We start from the raw sequence: 15,996 nt of genomic DNA, 5'->3' as shown, positions 1-15,996 counted from the left end.
ATCTCTTTTTGTTGTTGTTCTTTTTCTTGAAGACATACTTGGACAAAAAACTTGCTGTCCTAATTTGGACCATTTACTTTCTAGGTTATTCTATAACTGCCATTCTGGGATTTCCCTTCACTGGATCCCAACATTAATTCCATTATTTCTTTCAACTCATGTTAGTCGGCAAATATCTATGGAGCACCTACCTTTAGTGTAGGCACTATTTTAGACTTTGAAGATATACCAGTGAACATGGTTGATAAAATGTGGGCCTCTTTTTCCTTTTTATTGGTTTTTCATGCTCATTTTGTTTTAGCTTATCCTCAAATAACTATTGAAAAGTACACAGGAAGTAAATGAGTCCTTGTGTGTTTGAAAATGTTTTTATTTAATTGTTGCATTTAGATGATATTTTGAATGGATGTAAAATTCTACATTCAAGATAGTTTTCTCTCGAAACTTTGAAGACTTTTTTTTCATTTTCTGTTAGCATCCAATGCTGATAAGAAGACTGGTGTCATTCTAATGTTCATTTCTTTGTAGATAGTAGGATTTTTTCCTGTCTAGATTTTAAGATCTTCTTATGCTTGTTTTGAAACTTCATGATGAAGGGTGTGTCTGTGTGTTTCCTTTATTGTACTGGACACTCATCCTGCTAACCTGAAGACTGGTATCTCTTAAGTTCTGGAAGTTTTTTTCCTATGATTTCCTCTCCATTTTTGTATGTTCTCTCTTTCTGGAGCATTTCTTGGTCATAAACTGATCCCTTATAATTTTTTTTCTTATTTATGTTCTTTGGTTTTTTTCCATGTTCTGGAAGATTTATTTTATTCTCCACCTCTACTACTGAAGTATTTTGATAATCACATTTAGTAACCAAGAACTGGTTTTATTGATCATTGCTTCATATGTGTGTGTGTCTGTTTTTTGTTTTATGGCTATATCACTTCTCATTTTTCTGGGGATACTAGACAGCTCCCTTCCCCCCGCCCCCCCACCAAAAATTATTTTGTGTCCTCTGAATTGGTACTTTCCTCCAGGATCAGTTGTTCTATTTATTTTACTTTCTCTCTTTCATGTTACTGGTTTGCTTCATACGTTAGTGATCTTTGGTTGTCTGTATTTAAGCATGTGAGACTGGGTTGAATTTTCTGCATAGTTGGCATTATGTCCTCTGCTTTTGTGTATTGTTTTTACCCCAGCCCTTCCCCTTTCTCCCTTTCCCGGGAGTTTTCCTATGAATAGGAAGTGGACTGGGGGCTCTCTGTATGGCATGGGAGCTTTACTTTTCATTAAGAAAATGGGGAGCTATCCATCCTTTGGCCTGGAGGGCCCCCCAATGGGGGTAGGATTTTACACTGGGGCACTGGCACTCAGCTATGGGCCTATATTTATAATTACCCTTGTGATTTCTTCTTTAAGTCATTGTTTATTTAGGAGTGCGTTGTTTAAGATTCACATGTTTGTGGATTTTTCATATTTCCTTGTTGTTGATTTCTCATTTAATTCCACTGTGGTGAGAGAACACACTTTGTATAATTTCAGCGCTTTTAAAATTATTGAGACTTGTTTTGTGACCTAGAAAATGGTCTTCCCTGAAGAATGTTTGAAGTGTGCTTGAGAAGAATGCACTCTGCAGTGTTGGCTGGAGTGTTCTGTAGGTGTCGTTGGGTCTGGTGGTTGTTAGTGTGTTCAAGTCTGCTATATCCATGCTGATTTTCTTTCCATTATTGGTAGTGCAAGTCTACACCTATTGTTGAATTTCTGTTTCTTCCTTCAATTCTGTCAATTTTTGCTCTGTGTATTTTGGGGCTCTAGTGTTAGATGCCTATGTGTTGATAATTGTTATATTTTTCTAGTGAACTGTCCCTTTTATTATAAAATTCACTGTCTCTAGTAACACTTTTTTATCTTAAAGTCTTTTTTGTCTGATATTAATTGGCATGGATGCTCCAGCTCTCTTTTGGTTTTTGTTTGTGTGGTATATGTTTTGCCATCCTTTTGCTTTCAGCCTATTTGTTTCTTCAAATCTGAAATGCGTCTATAGTAGACAGCACATAGTTGCATCTTATTTTTTTGTCTGATAATTTCTGCCTTTTGATTGGAGTATTTAATCAGTTCATGTTTAATGTTATTATTGATATGGTTGGATTTATGCAGTCATTTTGCTTTCTATATGTCTTATGTCTTTTGTTCCTCTGTTTCTCCTTTTCTGCCTCCCTCCCCACTGCTCCACGCTTCTGAACTCCTATTACTGAAATGACGGACCTTCTTGGATAATCTTCTAGTTTTCTTAGCTTTTCTCTTTGCATTTTTACACTGCTTTTTGGGGAAATTTTTCTCAACTTTATTTTCTCACCCTCTATTGAGTTTGTTTTTTTTTTTTATGCTGTTATATTTTTAATTTCTAAGATCTTTTTTTGTTCTCAGACTATATATCCTTTTATGGCAATCCTGTTTTCATTTCATAGATTGGTAGTTTTTCTTTCTCTGAGAGTATTCTTTATAGTTTGGTGGTGTTGGTGTTTTATCTTTTTCTTCTCCCTACGTAGCCTATATTTCTTTTCTTTCTTTCTTTCTTTTTTTTTTTTTTTTGAGGAAGATTAGCCCTGAGCTAGAATCTGCTGCCAATCTTCCTCTTTTTGCTAAGGAAGACTGGCCCTGAGCTAACATCCTTGCCCATCTTCCTCTACTTTATATGTGGGACGCCTGCCACAGCGTGGCTTGCCAAGCGGTGCCATGTCCTCACCCGGGATCCTAACTGGCCAACCCCGGGCTGCTGAAGCAGAACGTACACACTTAACCGCTGTGCTCCCGGGCCAGCCCCTTTTTTCTTTTAATATCCTGTTTGCTTTAGTCTCCTTCACTTTATAAGCTTTTCTCAGATGTCTGTTGGTACTTCGTTATCTGTTTATATTTAAGAGAGGGGGATAAAAGTTGATTAGAAGCTCCCAGTGGAGAGAGAGCTTCACTCTGAGCTTCACTGTACTGTCATCTGGTCTGTTTCACTGATGATTCCCTAATGTCAGTTATCTTTAGGTCTTTCCTCTTAGGCTGGTCAGAGTTCCTACAGAAGTGTCCTTACATCTGCTTCCTAGAATGTATATTAGGGCTGGCTACCAACCTTCTGGACGCCAAGTAGACGACGAGGGCCTAGGCTCGGGCTGAGAATTTGGTGTGCATATGCACTCATTTCATTGTTGTACTCCTACCCTCAGCTGTACCTGCTGTCTCCCAGATCAGACACTCTCTGTTTTAGACTCTCTAGAGATGAAGTCACTCCAGTCTTCTGCTGGGAATGGGGTAATCACTTGACTGCTCAGAATATAGGCGAGAATATGTCACTATGATAATTTCTTGAAACATAGTTTAAGTCAGTTATTCCTGCTATCGGTTTTTGAACCTTCTGAGAATTCTAGTGTAAATTGAGTTGGTTCTAGCTCAGTGTTGTCTAATAGAATTTTCTGTGATAATGGAAATGTTTTGTATCTGTCCAGTATGTCCACTATGGTAGTGACTAGACACATATGGCTGTTGGGCACTTGAGTGTGACTTGAGGAGCTTGATTTTTATTTTATTTTCATTTATTTAAATTGAAATAGGCACATGTAGCTGTGGCTACCATATTGGACATCATGATTTTAGATTTTCCCCCACCATTAGCTTAGGAGTCAGCATTCTCAGGTCAGTTTCTGTTTGTCTACTAGCTACCTTGCTTTCTATTTTTTTTGTTTTCTCTCCTATTTTCCCTGTCCTCATGGGCTTTTGTCTTTAAAAATATACATATATCTTTACTGCAGTTTTGTGGGATTTGGGGTGGGAGCAAAAATAGGTGCAAGTGTTCACCTTATCATCTTAGATGTTGTTCATCATACACTGCAGTTCAAAGAGCTTGATCATGCTAATTTCTGTCTTCAGAACGTACTCCAATTAAACCATATGCCCAATTCTTTATTCCTTCATTCTAGAAATTCTAATTCTATTAATGCAACCTATGATCTCTAATCTTTATTTTTTACATCCTTATCAACATGTCGAAATGCATTTTAGTTTCATGTAAAAATTTCTAGGTTCTTTTTGTTTGTTTTAGTTGTACAGTTTTCATGTTTTATCTCCTTAATTTATTTTGAAATTCACGGCATATTACTACCGTGCTGTGACTTCCATAGACACTTAAATACTTAGTATCTTATTGACTTAATTATTGAGTTGAAATTATCTTAGAACATGTATTTCCTAAATTCCTAGTGTAGGGTATGTGTCTCTCTTTTAACCATGTTTTTTCCTAGTTATTTGAAGAACAAAAGAGACATTTTTGAAAAATAATAGAAAAACACTAAGAAGAAAATCTCTTATAATACTGGTACCTAAAATATAACTATTACTAACATTCTGGAGCACACCTTTCTTTCCCTCTTCTCTTCAGCACTCACAAATAATTAGTAAAAGCTATTTTGTAATCTTTTTTTTATTTTTAACTTGGTAGTACAGTATGAATTTTTACTAACATTGGGGGTTTTTTAATGCTGAGAAGTGCAAAATATGAGGTGACTTTATTTTAAAACTTTGTATTCCTTGACCTTTCGTATTTATTCGACTAAAAAAGTTGTTCAATAATCATTTTGTGTTATAATGCTGTGCTGAGCATGCAGATGCAAGCTTGCTTAAGATATAATTCTGCTCCTTGATCTTGGACTAGGATTCGTATTTTGGCTATAATAAATTAAAACAAGGTCAGTTTCTTCAAAAAATAAATTCTCGGGGGCTGGCCCCGTGGCCGAGTGGTTAAGTTCGCGTGCTCCGCTGCAGGCGGCCCAGTGTTTCATTGGTTCGAATCCTGGGCGCGGACATGGCACTGCTCATCAGGCCATGCTGAGGCAGCGTCCCACATGCCACAACTAGAAGGACCCACAACGAATTATATACAACTATGTACCGGGGGGCTTTGGGGAGAAAGAGGAAAAAATAAAATCTAAAAAAATAAATAAATAAATAAAATAAATTCTCTTGGATAGAGTTTTAAATTGATAGATTTTCACAGAATTGCAGTCTGTAGGAAATGATGATGTAGCTTGATTTCAGCATGTTTGAGAATATGTTAAAGGTATAATACATCATTAAACCAGTGAACTTTCTCTATATTTACCAAATCACTTCTTTAGATCTTCATAAAGTATAAAAATATTGGAGTTCAAATATAAGTAAATATCTTTTAGTAGTTGAAAAATATTTTGATATTTTGTTTTTTTTAATCTCAGCCTTATTGAAATATACTTGAAAAAATTGTAAAATAAAGTGTACATCATAGTGATTTGATAGACGTGTGCATTGTGAAAGGATTCCCACCATCTGATTGATTAATACATCCATCACCTAACTTTGTGTCTTTCTTTCTGAGAACATTGAAGTTCTTCTCTAAAAATATTTTATTTTTGTTTTGTAGGTTAAGAGCAGGATTATGTGATCGCTGTGCAGTAACTGAAGAACATATGCGGAAAAAACAGCAGGAGTTTGAAAATATCCGGCAGCAGAATCTTAAACTTATCACAGAGCTTAGTGAGTTTCCTGTCTTCATTTATTAAGTATTCAAAGCATAATGTACTCTTGTTAAAACCTATTAGTAAATTGGTTGCAATCAAATGGATCGTTTACGTATTTTTTTCCTTATTTAGGCAAAAGTTCACGTCATTTTTCCCCCTTTGTATAGATTTAATCTTCTGCTTATTTTAGTAAGAAATAGGGTGCAAAAAGATTGTGCAAATACTGACCACGTTGGCCTTGAAGTCTCACCAGCTATAAGACAAGAAGCAAATTTCCTTTAGATATGGCCATATTAGCCTGTTTGGTTTTATCTTTATTTCATGTAATTTAACTGTTTAGTAAAGTTAAATACAAATCAGACAATTTAGGGTTCTACAAAGGTGTATACTTTTTGGTTTTCATGACATTCTATTTACAGTATACTGTTTTCAGTTGAGTATCCTTATCCATTTAATGTAGAGTTTTCTTAGATTCTTAGCCTTCTCTTAACTTTTTTCTCTTCTAACAACTTTCTTAACCTTCTCTTTTAACTAAATACTCTCTTAGTGACCTTTACCTGGATTTCCCATAAGCAGCTCACAATCAGCATGTCCAAAATCTAATTAATCTTCTTTTCCCAAGTAATTTTATCTTCTGACTGTATTTTTTTCTATTATACTGCTATCCTCTGATTACTCAAGCAAGAATATATGCTCATTATTTTAAAAAGAGATGGAAAGGACATAGTTTTATTTTACTCCCAGAGGTAACTACTATTAACAGTCTGATAAGTGTGTTTCCAAGTCCAGATTTGTCTATCTTTCTGTCTCTGTCCCTCCTTCTCTCTCTCCTCTTTTAAATTTTAATGGGATCATACCATACTTCTTGTTTGAATGTGTGTTATTTCATTTTAGATTATGTATTAAAAGTCTTTAGGGGCCGTCCCCATGGCCAAGTGGTTGAGTTCATGTGCTCTGCTTCGGCAGCCCAGGGTTTTGTGGGTTCGGATCCTGGGCGCAGACATGGCACCACGCATCAAGCCATGCTGCAGCAGTGTCCCACATGCCACAACTAGAAGGACCCACAATTAAAATATACAACTAGGTACTGGGGGGATTTGGGGAGAAAAAGCAGAAAAAAAAAGAAGTCTTTACATGTTAATGTATTTAGTTCTATAGAATTCTATGGTGTATATGTATGAATACATGCATGTGTTTATTTAGGAATTTAAGAATATTACCAATGAATAGAAAACTATTACATCTCAATAAATATAGTTGAATCCATAACTATCATTAGTACTAGAAATAATCTCCAGTAATGTCTACATATCTAATAGTCAGATTTCCATCAGCTTTGTCTGAAAAATAGCCAAAAACTCCAAACAAGCGCAAAACCCAGGTGTTAATGAATAAGGATAATTGTCTTTTTTGTGGCTGCATTGTATTCCATAGTGTAGGTGGTGTTTATTTAGCATTTTTAAGCATTTATTAAGGATTTTTTTCCTTAGTTTTTAATGTTATATAGTTTTAGTGCAATTTCGACTAAGTTTTTTTTTTTTTTTTGAGGTAGATCAGCCCTGAGCTAACATCTGCCAATCCTCCTCTTTTTGCTGAGGAAGACTGGCCCTGAGCTAACGTCTGTGCCCATCTTCCTCCACTTTATTTGTGGGACGCCTGCCACAGCATGGCTTGATGAGTGGTGCCATGTCCACACCCGGGATCCAAACCAGTGGACCCCAGGCCCCCAAAGTGGAACGTGCGCACTTAACCGCTGCGCCACTGGGCCGGCCCCCAACTAAGTTTTTCATATTGATGGATGCTCAATTTTTTGTTTGAGTGTTGAGAATGTCTATTTTCCTACATCCTCTTCAGCTTTGGGCAAAAATGTATTAAATGATACTATCCAATCTGGTAGGCAAAGAATGATACCTTTTTTTTGAGGAAGATTAGCCCTGAGCTAACTGCTGCCAATCCTCCTCTTTTTTTTTTTTTTTTCTTTCTGTGGAAGACTGGCCCTGAGCTAACATCCATGCCCATCTTCCTCTACTTTATATGTGGGACGCCTACCACAGCATGGCTTGCCAAGCGGTGCCATGTCTGCATCCGGGATCTGAACCAGCGGACTCTGGGCTGCCAAAGTGGAATGTGTGCACTTAACCGCTGTGCCACCAGGCTGGAATGATACCTTTTTAAAATTACCATTCTCTTTATTACTGTTCAGTTCAAGTATCTTTACACATGATCTTTAGTTTGCAGTTCTTCTTGGGTGAATGGCTTGATTATCCTTTGCCTAATTTTCAGATAGATAAAATATTTCAAGTTAATGTTGAAAATTCAAATTCAAGACTCAAGAGCTTTTACTAACCTCTTTTCTAGTAACATCTATATCTTCTTCCACACTGAGAGTGCTGGTTCTTGAGGACACAGGGATGATAGAATTAAAATATCCCCTAACTACTTATTTTTTAATCCCAGATTAAGCACAGTAGTCTCAGAATAACACCACTAATAATATCACCAATGTGATTACTGAAAAGTTCAGGAAAACTTGATTTTTCATTAAAATGAACAATAGAGGAATCATCGAAGTCAAATCCCAAACAACATTATTATAAGAATAAAAACACTAAGGACTTCATGGTTATGAATTTTTGGTGTTTGGTTTACGAATTTTTGTTTCTATCTTGTTGCTACTTTTTCCTGCTTGTCCTGCCTTTTTTTCCTTTTTGTTTATACTTTTCCCAGTTGTTGAATTTTGAGAATATTTATTTGTCTTATTTCATTTTTATTTGATCCTTTACAGTTTTTTAAAACTCTTTATTTCTGTTCTTTTTGATCAACCTTGAAATTTTACCATATATTCCTAAAACATAAAGTTAATATCCTAACCTTCTTCTGAATGATATGAGGACTTAAAATCCTTTAACTCTGATCACCTCCTTCTCCACTTACATGCAATTTATGCCTAGTCTAGACTACTTTTTTTGGCTCTATGAGTTAGAAAGTTTTTAAAAATTATTCAGACCATTTTTAAAAGACTTATATACATGTTTATCAGTTTCTTTGCTTTTTATTGCTTTTTTCATCTCACTTTCCTTTTGGGATTATTATCCTTTCTGAGATACATCCTTTAGAAGTTCCTCTAGAGGTTATTTGTGGTTTTACACTCTTATTATTATCCGAAAATGTTGTTATTTTACGTTTACTTTTTTAAGGCTATTTTGCAGGATAACAATTATTTTTCCCTGGCTACTGTTAGGATTTTTTTCCTTAGTTTTTAATGTTAAATAGTTTTAGTACAATTTCAACTAAGTTTTTAAAAATTTTGCTTAGTATACATTACAAAATCTGTGGAATCACATCTTTAATCATATCTGGAAAACCGTCAGCTACTAGTTCTTCAAATATTGTGCCTTTTCCTTTCTCTCTGTTTTGGGATTCTGATGAGACCTTGTCCTTCTATCCTTTGTCCCTCTTAACATCCCTTTCCTATATTTCATCCCCTTTTTTATCTCTGCTGCATTCTGAGTAATTTCTTCAGGTCTCTTGTTCAGTATACAAAGTACTTTAACAGTTCTGTTATGCTGAGTTATTTTATTTCAGTAACCAAATTTTTCGTTTCTATTAAAAGTCTGCTTAGTCATTTTTTTAAATGAAATTTAAAAAAACATACAGAAAGGTAGGGAGAATAGTAAAGAACCCTCATACACCCATCACGTAGATTTAATAGTTGCTCATATTTTGCTATATTTTTTCATTTTCTTCAAACTGAAATATTTTACTGTAAGTTATACACATCAGAACATTTCTTCTGTAAGTACTTAGATAATTCCTACCTAGGCACAATATCGTTACCTTACCTACCAAAGATTACCCATAATTTTCTAATATTCTCTAATAGCCACTTCATATTCATATTTCTACACTTTAAGGTCTTTTGCAGCAGTTTTGTTCAAACCTGCCAATCACAGACCACACATTGCATTTGTCAGCTTTTAATGTGGGATGGCTCCCTTTCCTATTTTTTCCTTTCATGACACTGACTTCTGAAAGAAATAGGGCCATTTTCCTAAAATTATGCCACCTTCTGGATTTCTCCCCAAAGCCCTCTGGTACATAGTTGTATTTTTTTAGTTGTGGGTCCTTCTAGTTGTGGCATGTGGGATGCCCGCCTCAGCATGGCTTGATGAAAGGTACCATGTCTGCACCCAGGATCCAAACCCGCGAAACCCTGGGGAGCCAAAGCGGAGTGCGCAAACTTAACCACTCGGCCACAGGGCTGGCCCCCAAATAGGGATTCTTTTTTTCTTTTTTCTTTCTGCTTTTTCTCCCCAAATCCCCCCTGGATTAAACATTTTTGACAGCAGTACTTCACAGGTAAAACTACTTCATATTGCATCATATCAGGAGACAGCTATTGTCAGGGTATTCCACTCTTGGGGGTTCTAAGATTGATCAGTGACTTAAGATGATGGCCAGATTTCTCCATGATAGAGTTATCTTATCCTCTTGTACCACCAAGTAATTTGAGTGGGAGGATGGATGTGTGATTCCATGAAATCCTGCAAAAATAAAACTCTCCTTCAATCTTTCTTTAATGATTTTAGCATCTATTGGTGATCTTTGCCTGAATCGATTATTTAATTAGAGATTACAAAATGATAACTTTCCATTTCTGTTGTTCTTTCTACCTTTATCAACTGATAGTTACATATCTGTAAACAAGAATTCTTCCCCATCAGTTGAGGCTATTGATTGGGGCGTGGAGTTCGATTCTGACTAGAAAGACATGATACATCTTAATTTTTTCTTTTTAATTACCAGTTTTCAGAGTAAGGTCTTGCATAGTAGTTGCCTACAGCAGTAACACATGAGGTTTTGTATATGTGTGCATTCTGTTTCATTTTGGTTTCGATGAGAGTGGGGCTTTCTCTTTTTTTTCTGGTGAGGAAGATTGTCACTGAGCTGACATCTGTGGCAATCTTACTCTATTTTGCACATGGGACACCACCACAGCGTGGCTTGATGAGTGGTGTGTAGATCTGAGCCCAGGATCTGAACCTGCAAACCCCTGCCACCAAAGCTGAGCATGTGAATTTAACCACTGTACCAGACTGGCCCTGGCTTTCTCTTTTTTGAGTATAATAGACGTATGGGATTTTATATATCCAATGTGTGCCAATCCATTGCCTTCATTATTATTGATGCTCAAATTATCTCAATTTTGCCTACCTTCTTTTTTGTAATAACTTATAATGTGTTTATTTTAGGCATTCCATTTTTAAACCTTTGAACATTTCATTACTATATAAGATAATTCTGTTATCTGAAATACTTGGTAATCCATATATGAGTTATTTTCTACTGACTCTTGTGGTAAGTTAATTAGGATCACTTTGGCTCAGTTTCAGGAATTTGGCTTAAACTGGCAATCTCAGGTTCAGTCCCTCCACCAGAGCTGGTAGCAACATCTGCTTACTTACACTGGTTGAGTTTTAGCTCACAGTTTTGTTTCGTTTTTGTTGATGATTATGGTGGTGGTATGGGAGTCCCTTGGATTTCTCTTCCTGTGAGCTCAGCAGTTTAGTAAAAATTATGTTTTTATGCAAGATCTACTTGTTTTGTGGTAAGACTTTGTTAGAACATCTAATCTACTCTACCACCCTCAACTGTTTGCTTAGCCTGAGGAGGTTTTTTCTGTTACTTCTTTGAGAATTTGTTCCTTTCCATTCTTTCTGTCTCTTCTTCCGGAACTCTTATTAGACAGATGCTGGGTCCCCATGCTGCCTAACTTTTCTTTTATACTGAATTCTGGGAGAATTACTTAGGTGGATATTAATTCTGTCTTCAATCACATTTATTCTACTTCCATCCCATTTATTATGTTTTTAATATTTATGACCTTTGTTTCTTTTTCATGGCAGCCTGTTGCTTTTTTTTAATGGATCCATCAGCCTTTGAAATCGTTCTGAAGATGTTAGATATCTTTTGTTTGCTTTATTAAAACTATTTATCCAGAAGTTAATTCTTATTTTGGACTGGTTTTTAGTTTTTTTTTAAAAATTTAAGTGTTTTAAATTTTATTTTTTAAGTATTTATTGACTCTTAATCATCTGTAGTTGTAGATGTCTCTAAATTGATGGTTTTGTTAAATGCAATCTTACTTCCTTAGCTCAAGGAAGAATACCTGCTTTGCTGATAGTGAACGCAGGTTCTGATTTACAGAAGCCCAACTCCAGTGGCTGAAAGTGGGAGAAGAAGACACTTGACTCTGGAGAGCTTTTCTGTAGGGTATATGGATAGTTTGTCTTCTGGGTATAGGGGTGCCTTCTCTAGTGGTTGCTAGAAGTTGCTTGGGAGCACTGTCTTGGTCTCTGTTTCAGTATTTATTAATGGACTCTCCTACATTAAAAGTTCCAGAGATCTAGCCTCAGGCCTTTAGCCTAGGGGCAACTATTAGCCACCCTTTATTTACCCATTCAGCATTTTCTGGACCTTGCTGCCTCTGATATTGGAATTACTATGAGGTTCTGCTAGAAAACCCACTTGGCTCTTTCTTTGATTTTACCATCAGTCTGAACTTAGCTATTTTTAAATCATTCAGGAATTTTTCATAGTTCTGATCTGCTAGTGGCACCCTTTCTGGTTTTTCAGTATTGCAGTTAACTTATTTTTAGAGGTTTTTTGTCATTTCATTGGGATTTGGAGAGGGAGAGTCAAGTAAAGCATCTTAATCGAAAGCTAAGGTCATCTTTGATTTCTTTCATCCTACAAAGGATGAGTTGCCAAATAACTACCGATTCTGCCTCTGTACCAGCTCTTCTGCCAGTCCTCACTTCTGTTTCTGCACCTCCACCTTAGTCCAGATACTGACTTCTGATTGCCTCGCTTGTCTTGTCAGTGCTTTCTTCTCACTTTGATGTATGCTATACATACTGACAAATCAATCTTCTCATCAGTCATCTTTGAAAAATGATGCCTGATAATCTTTTAAGATAATATTCAGATATCTTAGCCTGCTTTTGAAGGCTTTCTACCATTTATGATACCCAATCTTTCTAACTTTGTTTCATTAATTCTCTGTATAGAATGGTCACCTTACTAGCTCAGTTGTCCTCTCTTTGATGAATCCTTTCCTCATTTTCTCGAGGGCCCAAAGTAACCTTTTTCTCCTTGGAATTTCCTTTGGTACTTTATCTGTACCTCTCTAACGCCCTTGTCACTTTCAGTTGTATAAAACATATTTATGTAACATCTTGTCTGTTATTAGAGGGCACTTTCCTTTAGGTTATTGTCTTTATCTTAAGGTTTTTTAGATCCTCCACAGGAGGTAGTTTATCTCACATATTGTAAATAGTCAAAAAATTTTTGTTTCCTCAATATAAGAAATATGTTTAGATTTGTTAACCACTAAATTATTAACAAATTTTTGGAATATGATTAACTTTCTTTGGTAAAGGTTAATTGTATTTACTATGACTTGATTTCTTGGATATAGTCCTCCGAGTAAAACACATGCTTAACTACTGACATCATACTAAGGATTGATAAGAATTTTGAGCTGGCTGCAGCAGAAATAATAGCCCCAAATTGGTTTTCTGCTTTATAAGTAAAATAACAATGGATAGGAAAATTTAGTCAAGGTAGATTCAGACAAATTTATAGTACTTCAGTGGATATATTTACATTTTACTGAAAATATAATTATTCATGAAACATAGAGTATGACTAAGGAAGAAAATTTGTCTTAAGTAGTGTTTGTTATAAAAGTTACACTGATAGTGTTATGTTTCCTTTATGATCAGATTTATTTCAGGATAACTGACTCTCACTAAAAGGGTATTTGAAATTAGTAGGACTGAGTAACCAGATGGAATGCTTTCTTGTCCTCAATATGAATAATTAGACTATATTCCCCAGTATGTGAAGTACTCTTTTTTGCCCACAAGCATTACATAAAATTATCAGTTAATCAGTTACATGGAACTGGCACAACGTAAGATGTATTAATCAATTAATCGCTACCTAGTAACAAATTAGTTTTGCACAGTAGCATTAACCCTGACTAATATTATGACTTAGAATTAGAAATCCTAATTTCTTCATAATTGTGGAAATCATTGAAAAAGCCTGATATACTTCTTAATATAGCTGTAATATGTGCCTTCTTTTTCACATTATATTTAAGTGAATGAAAAGAATACTCTACAGGAAGAAAATAAAAAGCTTTCTGAACAGCTGCAGCAGAAAATTGAGTAAGTATTTTTCCTAAATTGTAGCAGAAAATTGAGTATTTTCCTCCATTTTTCTTTCTTCATCTTAATTAGCTAACAAACTGTAAAGATATGTTGAGTTACAGATTTCATTTTTAAAAATTATTATGTTCTGAAAAAAAGATACAAAGAAAATGGCTATGTTTTTGTGTTTTGGGAGGATATAAGAAGAGTGTATATGCATCTTTTAGGTTAGTGCGTGAATATATAAAGTATCAGAACATTTTAATTTAAAGCATTTTAATTTTTATAACCTATTATAAATAATAAATTATTAAAATACTTATATTTCAAATAAATATTTGGTTTTTGTCACCTCTCTTCCAGCCCTTTCCCAGAAGCTTCATAAAAGCAAACTGATTAAGTTTTCCTTCTCAGGCCTGGAGAACTTCTTTCTCCATCTGTTCCTCTCTCCTTTCCCCCCATTTCTCTTAAAGAATAAAAATAATAACTTTTATCCTGTGTACTAGTTACTCTTCTTTGTGTTTCATATTTATTATTAATCCTCACTATGATTCTTTTAAGGTAATTTTATTATCTCTACTTTATGGATGAGGAAACCAACGCGCACAAATGTCGAATAACTTGCCGTGGTCTCACAGCTAGTAGGTAGTAAGACATCACTCAGTCTGCTATCTTCTGACGCAGAGGCCTCTGTGCTTTCCATTACGCATCAGTGGAATCTAAAAAAGAATCTGTTTTTCTGGGTATGGCCTGACTGATGCAGAGCAGAGATATGGCCAGCTCTTAGTTCCCATTTATGTAAAGCTTGTGTAATATTTTTTGAGTTAGAATTCAGGATAGTCGTAATGGTTTTGTAGGGTTCTTAAAGATCTTTTGCATTTGAGGGACATGTACAAAAACTTTGGTAAACTAAGCAGGTGTAACATATTATTTTGGCTTAGAATAGTTATTGCCTTATGTATAAACACATCTCACAAGTGGAATTAACATCCTTACAGTATACTTTTAGGTAGTGAATGTCCAATAGGATTTTGATATTCCTCTCATGTGATCAGTCTACTGAATATTGGTAACCAAAGAGAATTTTCAGGGGGATAATAGTCAAATGAGGAAAGAAGTCTATGGGGTCAGACAGAGGTTGCAAAACGTTTATGAAAATGTCAACACTTTCTGATTTTACTCAAGCTCTGTAGTGAAGTGAGGCAAGACACAGATCCACAATCTCTTATATATGATTCAAAACCCAAAAGATTTTTTTGAAATGTTACAACCTAATCTCACCTCAACTGACAAGATGCTGTTTATAGTCCTTATTTGTCTCACTTCGTATGAGCATTGCTAAGTTTTGCTGTTGAAATATCAGCATGCTTGACTAAAGGATGATGCCTTCGGTTTTACTGGAAATAATTATGTAGTAACCTGTATACGCTCTGAATTATCCTTTATTTAAGAAAAAATTTAAATTCTGAATCACATCTGATTCTGAAGATTTCAGATAACTGTTGACATGCATTGAGCTACGTTACGTGAAGTGATTTAGCTTATGGTATTTTGAACATATCAACCTTGATATTTATGAATACCAAAGATAAATAAGATAACGAATGTGTAGAGGTTAATACAGAATTAGGTAGGTGAATGCCTCAAAAACCAAGATCTTTAAAGTGTATTGAAACTAGATAATGTCATTTGCTTGGCAAAAATATGAATTCCAATCAGAATTAGTTTATTTTTAGTATTCTCAAAGTCACAGATTTTTCCTGTTAAAGCTCACTGATATTTTAGAAAAGAAGTAAAAGCTGAAGTTTGAAATTACAATGAAGATTAATCATATAGATGAGCTCAGAACATGTATGTTTTATTTAGGACATGCCTTAGAACAGTGTAAGAGGTCATCTATTGTGTCTTTCGGTTCTCTTCTGAAATATGATAGTTGTTATTCCCATGAGCCAACTTCTTTTATAGTTTGTTCTCTTGAAACAAATTTTCTTTGCTTGGCAGTTAAAAAAAATAGCAAGTATTATCTTGTAAAGGCAACCAGTTTCCTCTGGATACCTATAGTACTGTAACATTATACTATTAGTGCCTGAAATTCCCCTCAACTTTAGAAAAAATATTTGCCTTATACTTCGGCTTGTTAAATGCAGTAATTCTAACTCATCTGAGTTGGATTTGATGTTACAGAAACCTTGTATGGTAGGACAGTTATTTACAGACACTATAGTAAGAAATTATTCAGTAAAAATTTGCCA

The 15,996-nt window shown here is 35.1% G+C and overlaps 1 protein-coding gene across 18 annotated transcripts in view; it reads left to right on the top strand.

Moving 5' to 3' along the window:
- RBBP8 (RB binding protein 8, endonuclease) overlaps window positions 1-15,996 on the top strand; it is a 103,661-nt gene that overhangs the window by 48,718 nt on the left and 38,947 nt on the right. For all 18 annotated transcript variants that reach the window (XM_070220743.1, XM_070220739.1, XM_001915082.6 and 15 more), the window contains 2 exons: window positions 5,429-5,541; window positions 13,696-13,762. In XM_070220743.1, coding sequence (XP_070076844.1) covers window positions 5,429-5,541; window positions 13,696-13,762 — 180 coding nt within the window. The remainder of the gene's footprint in view (window positions 1-5,428; window positions 5,542-13,695; window positions 13,763-15,996) is intronic.

The sequence above is a fragment of the Equus caballus genome, chromosome 8 (assembly GCF_041296265.1).
Source record: "Equus caballus isolate H_3958 breed thoroughbred chromosome 8, TB-T2T, whole genome shotgun sequence".
NCBI classification, from domain to species: Eukaryota; Metazoa; Chordata; class Mammalia; order Perissodactyla; family Equidae; genus Equus; species Equus caballus.
Note: the sequence above shows the minus strand (reverse complement) of the source record. Positions and strands in the feature narration are given on the sequence as shown.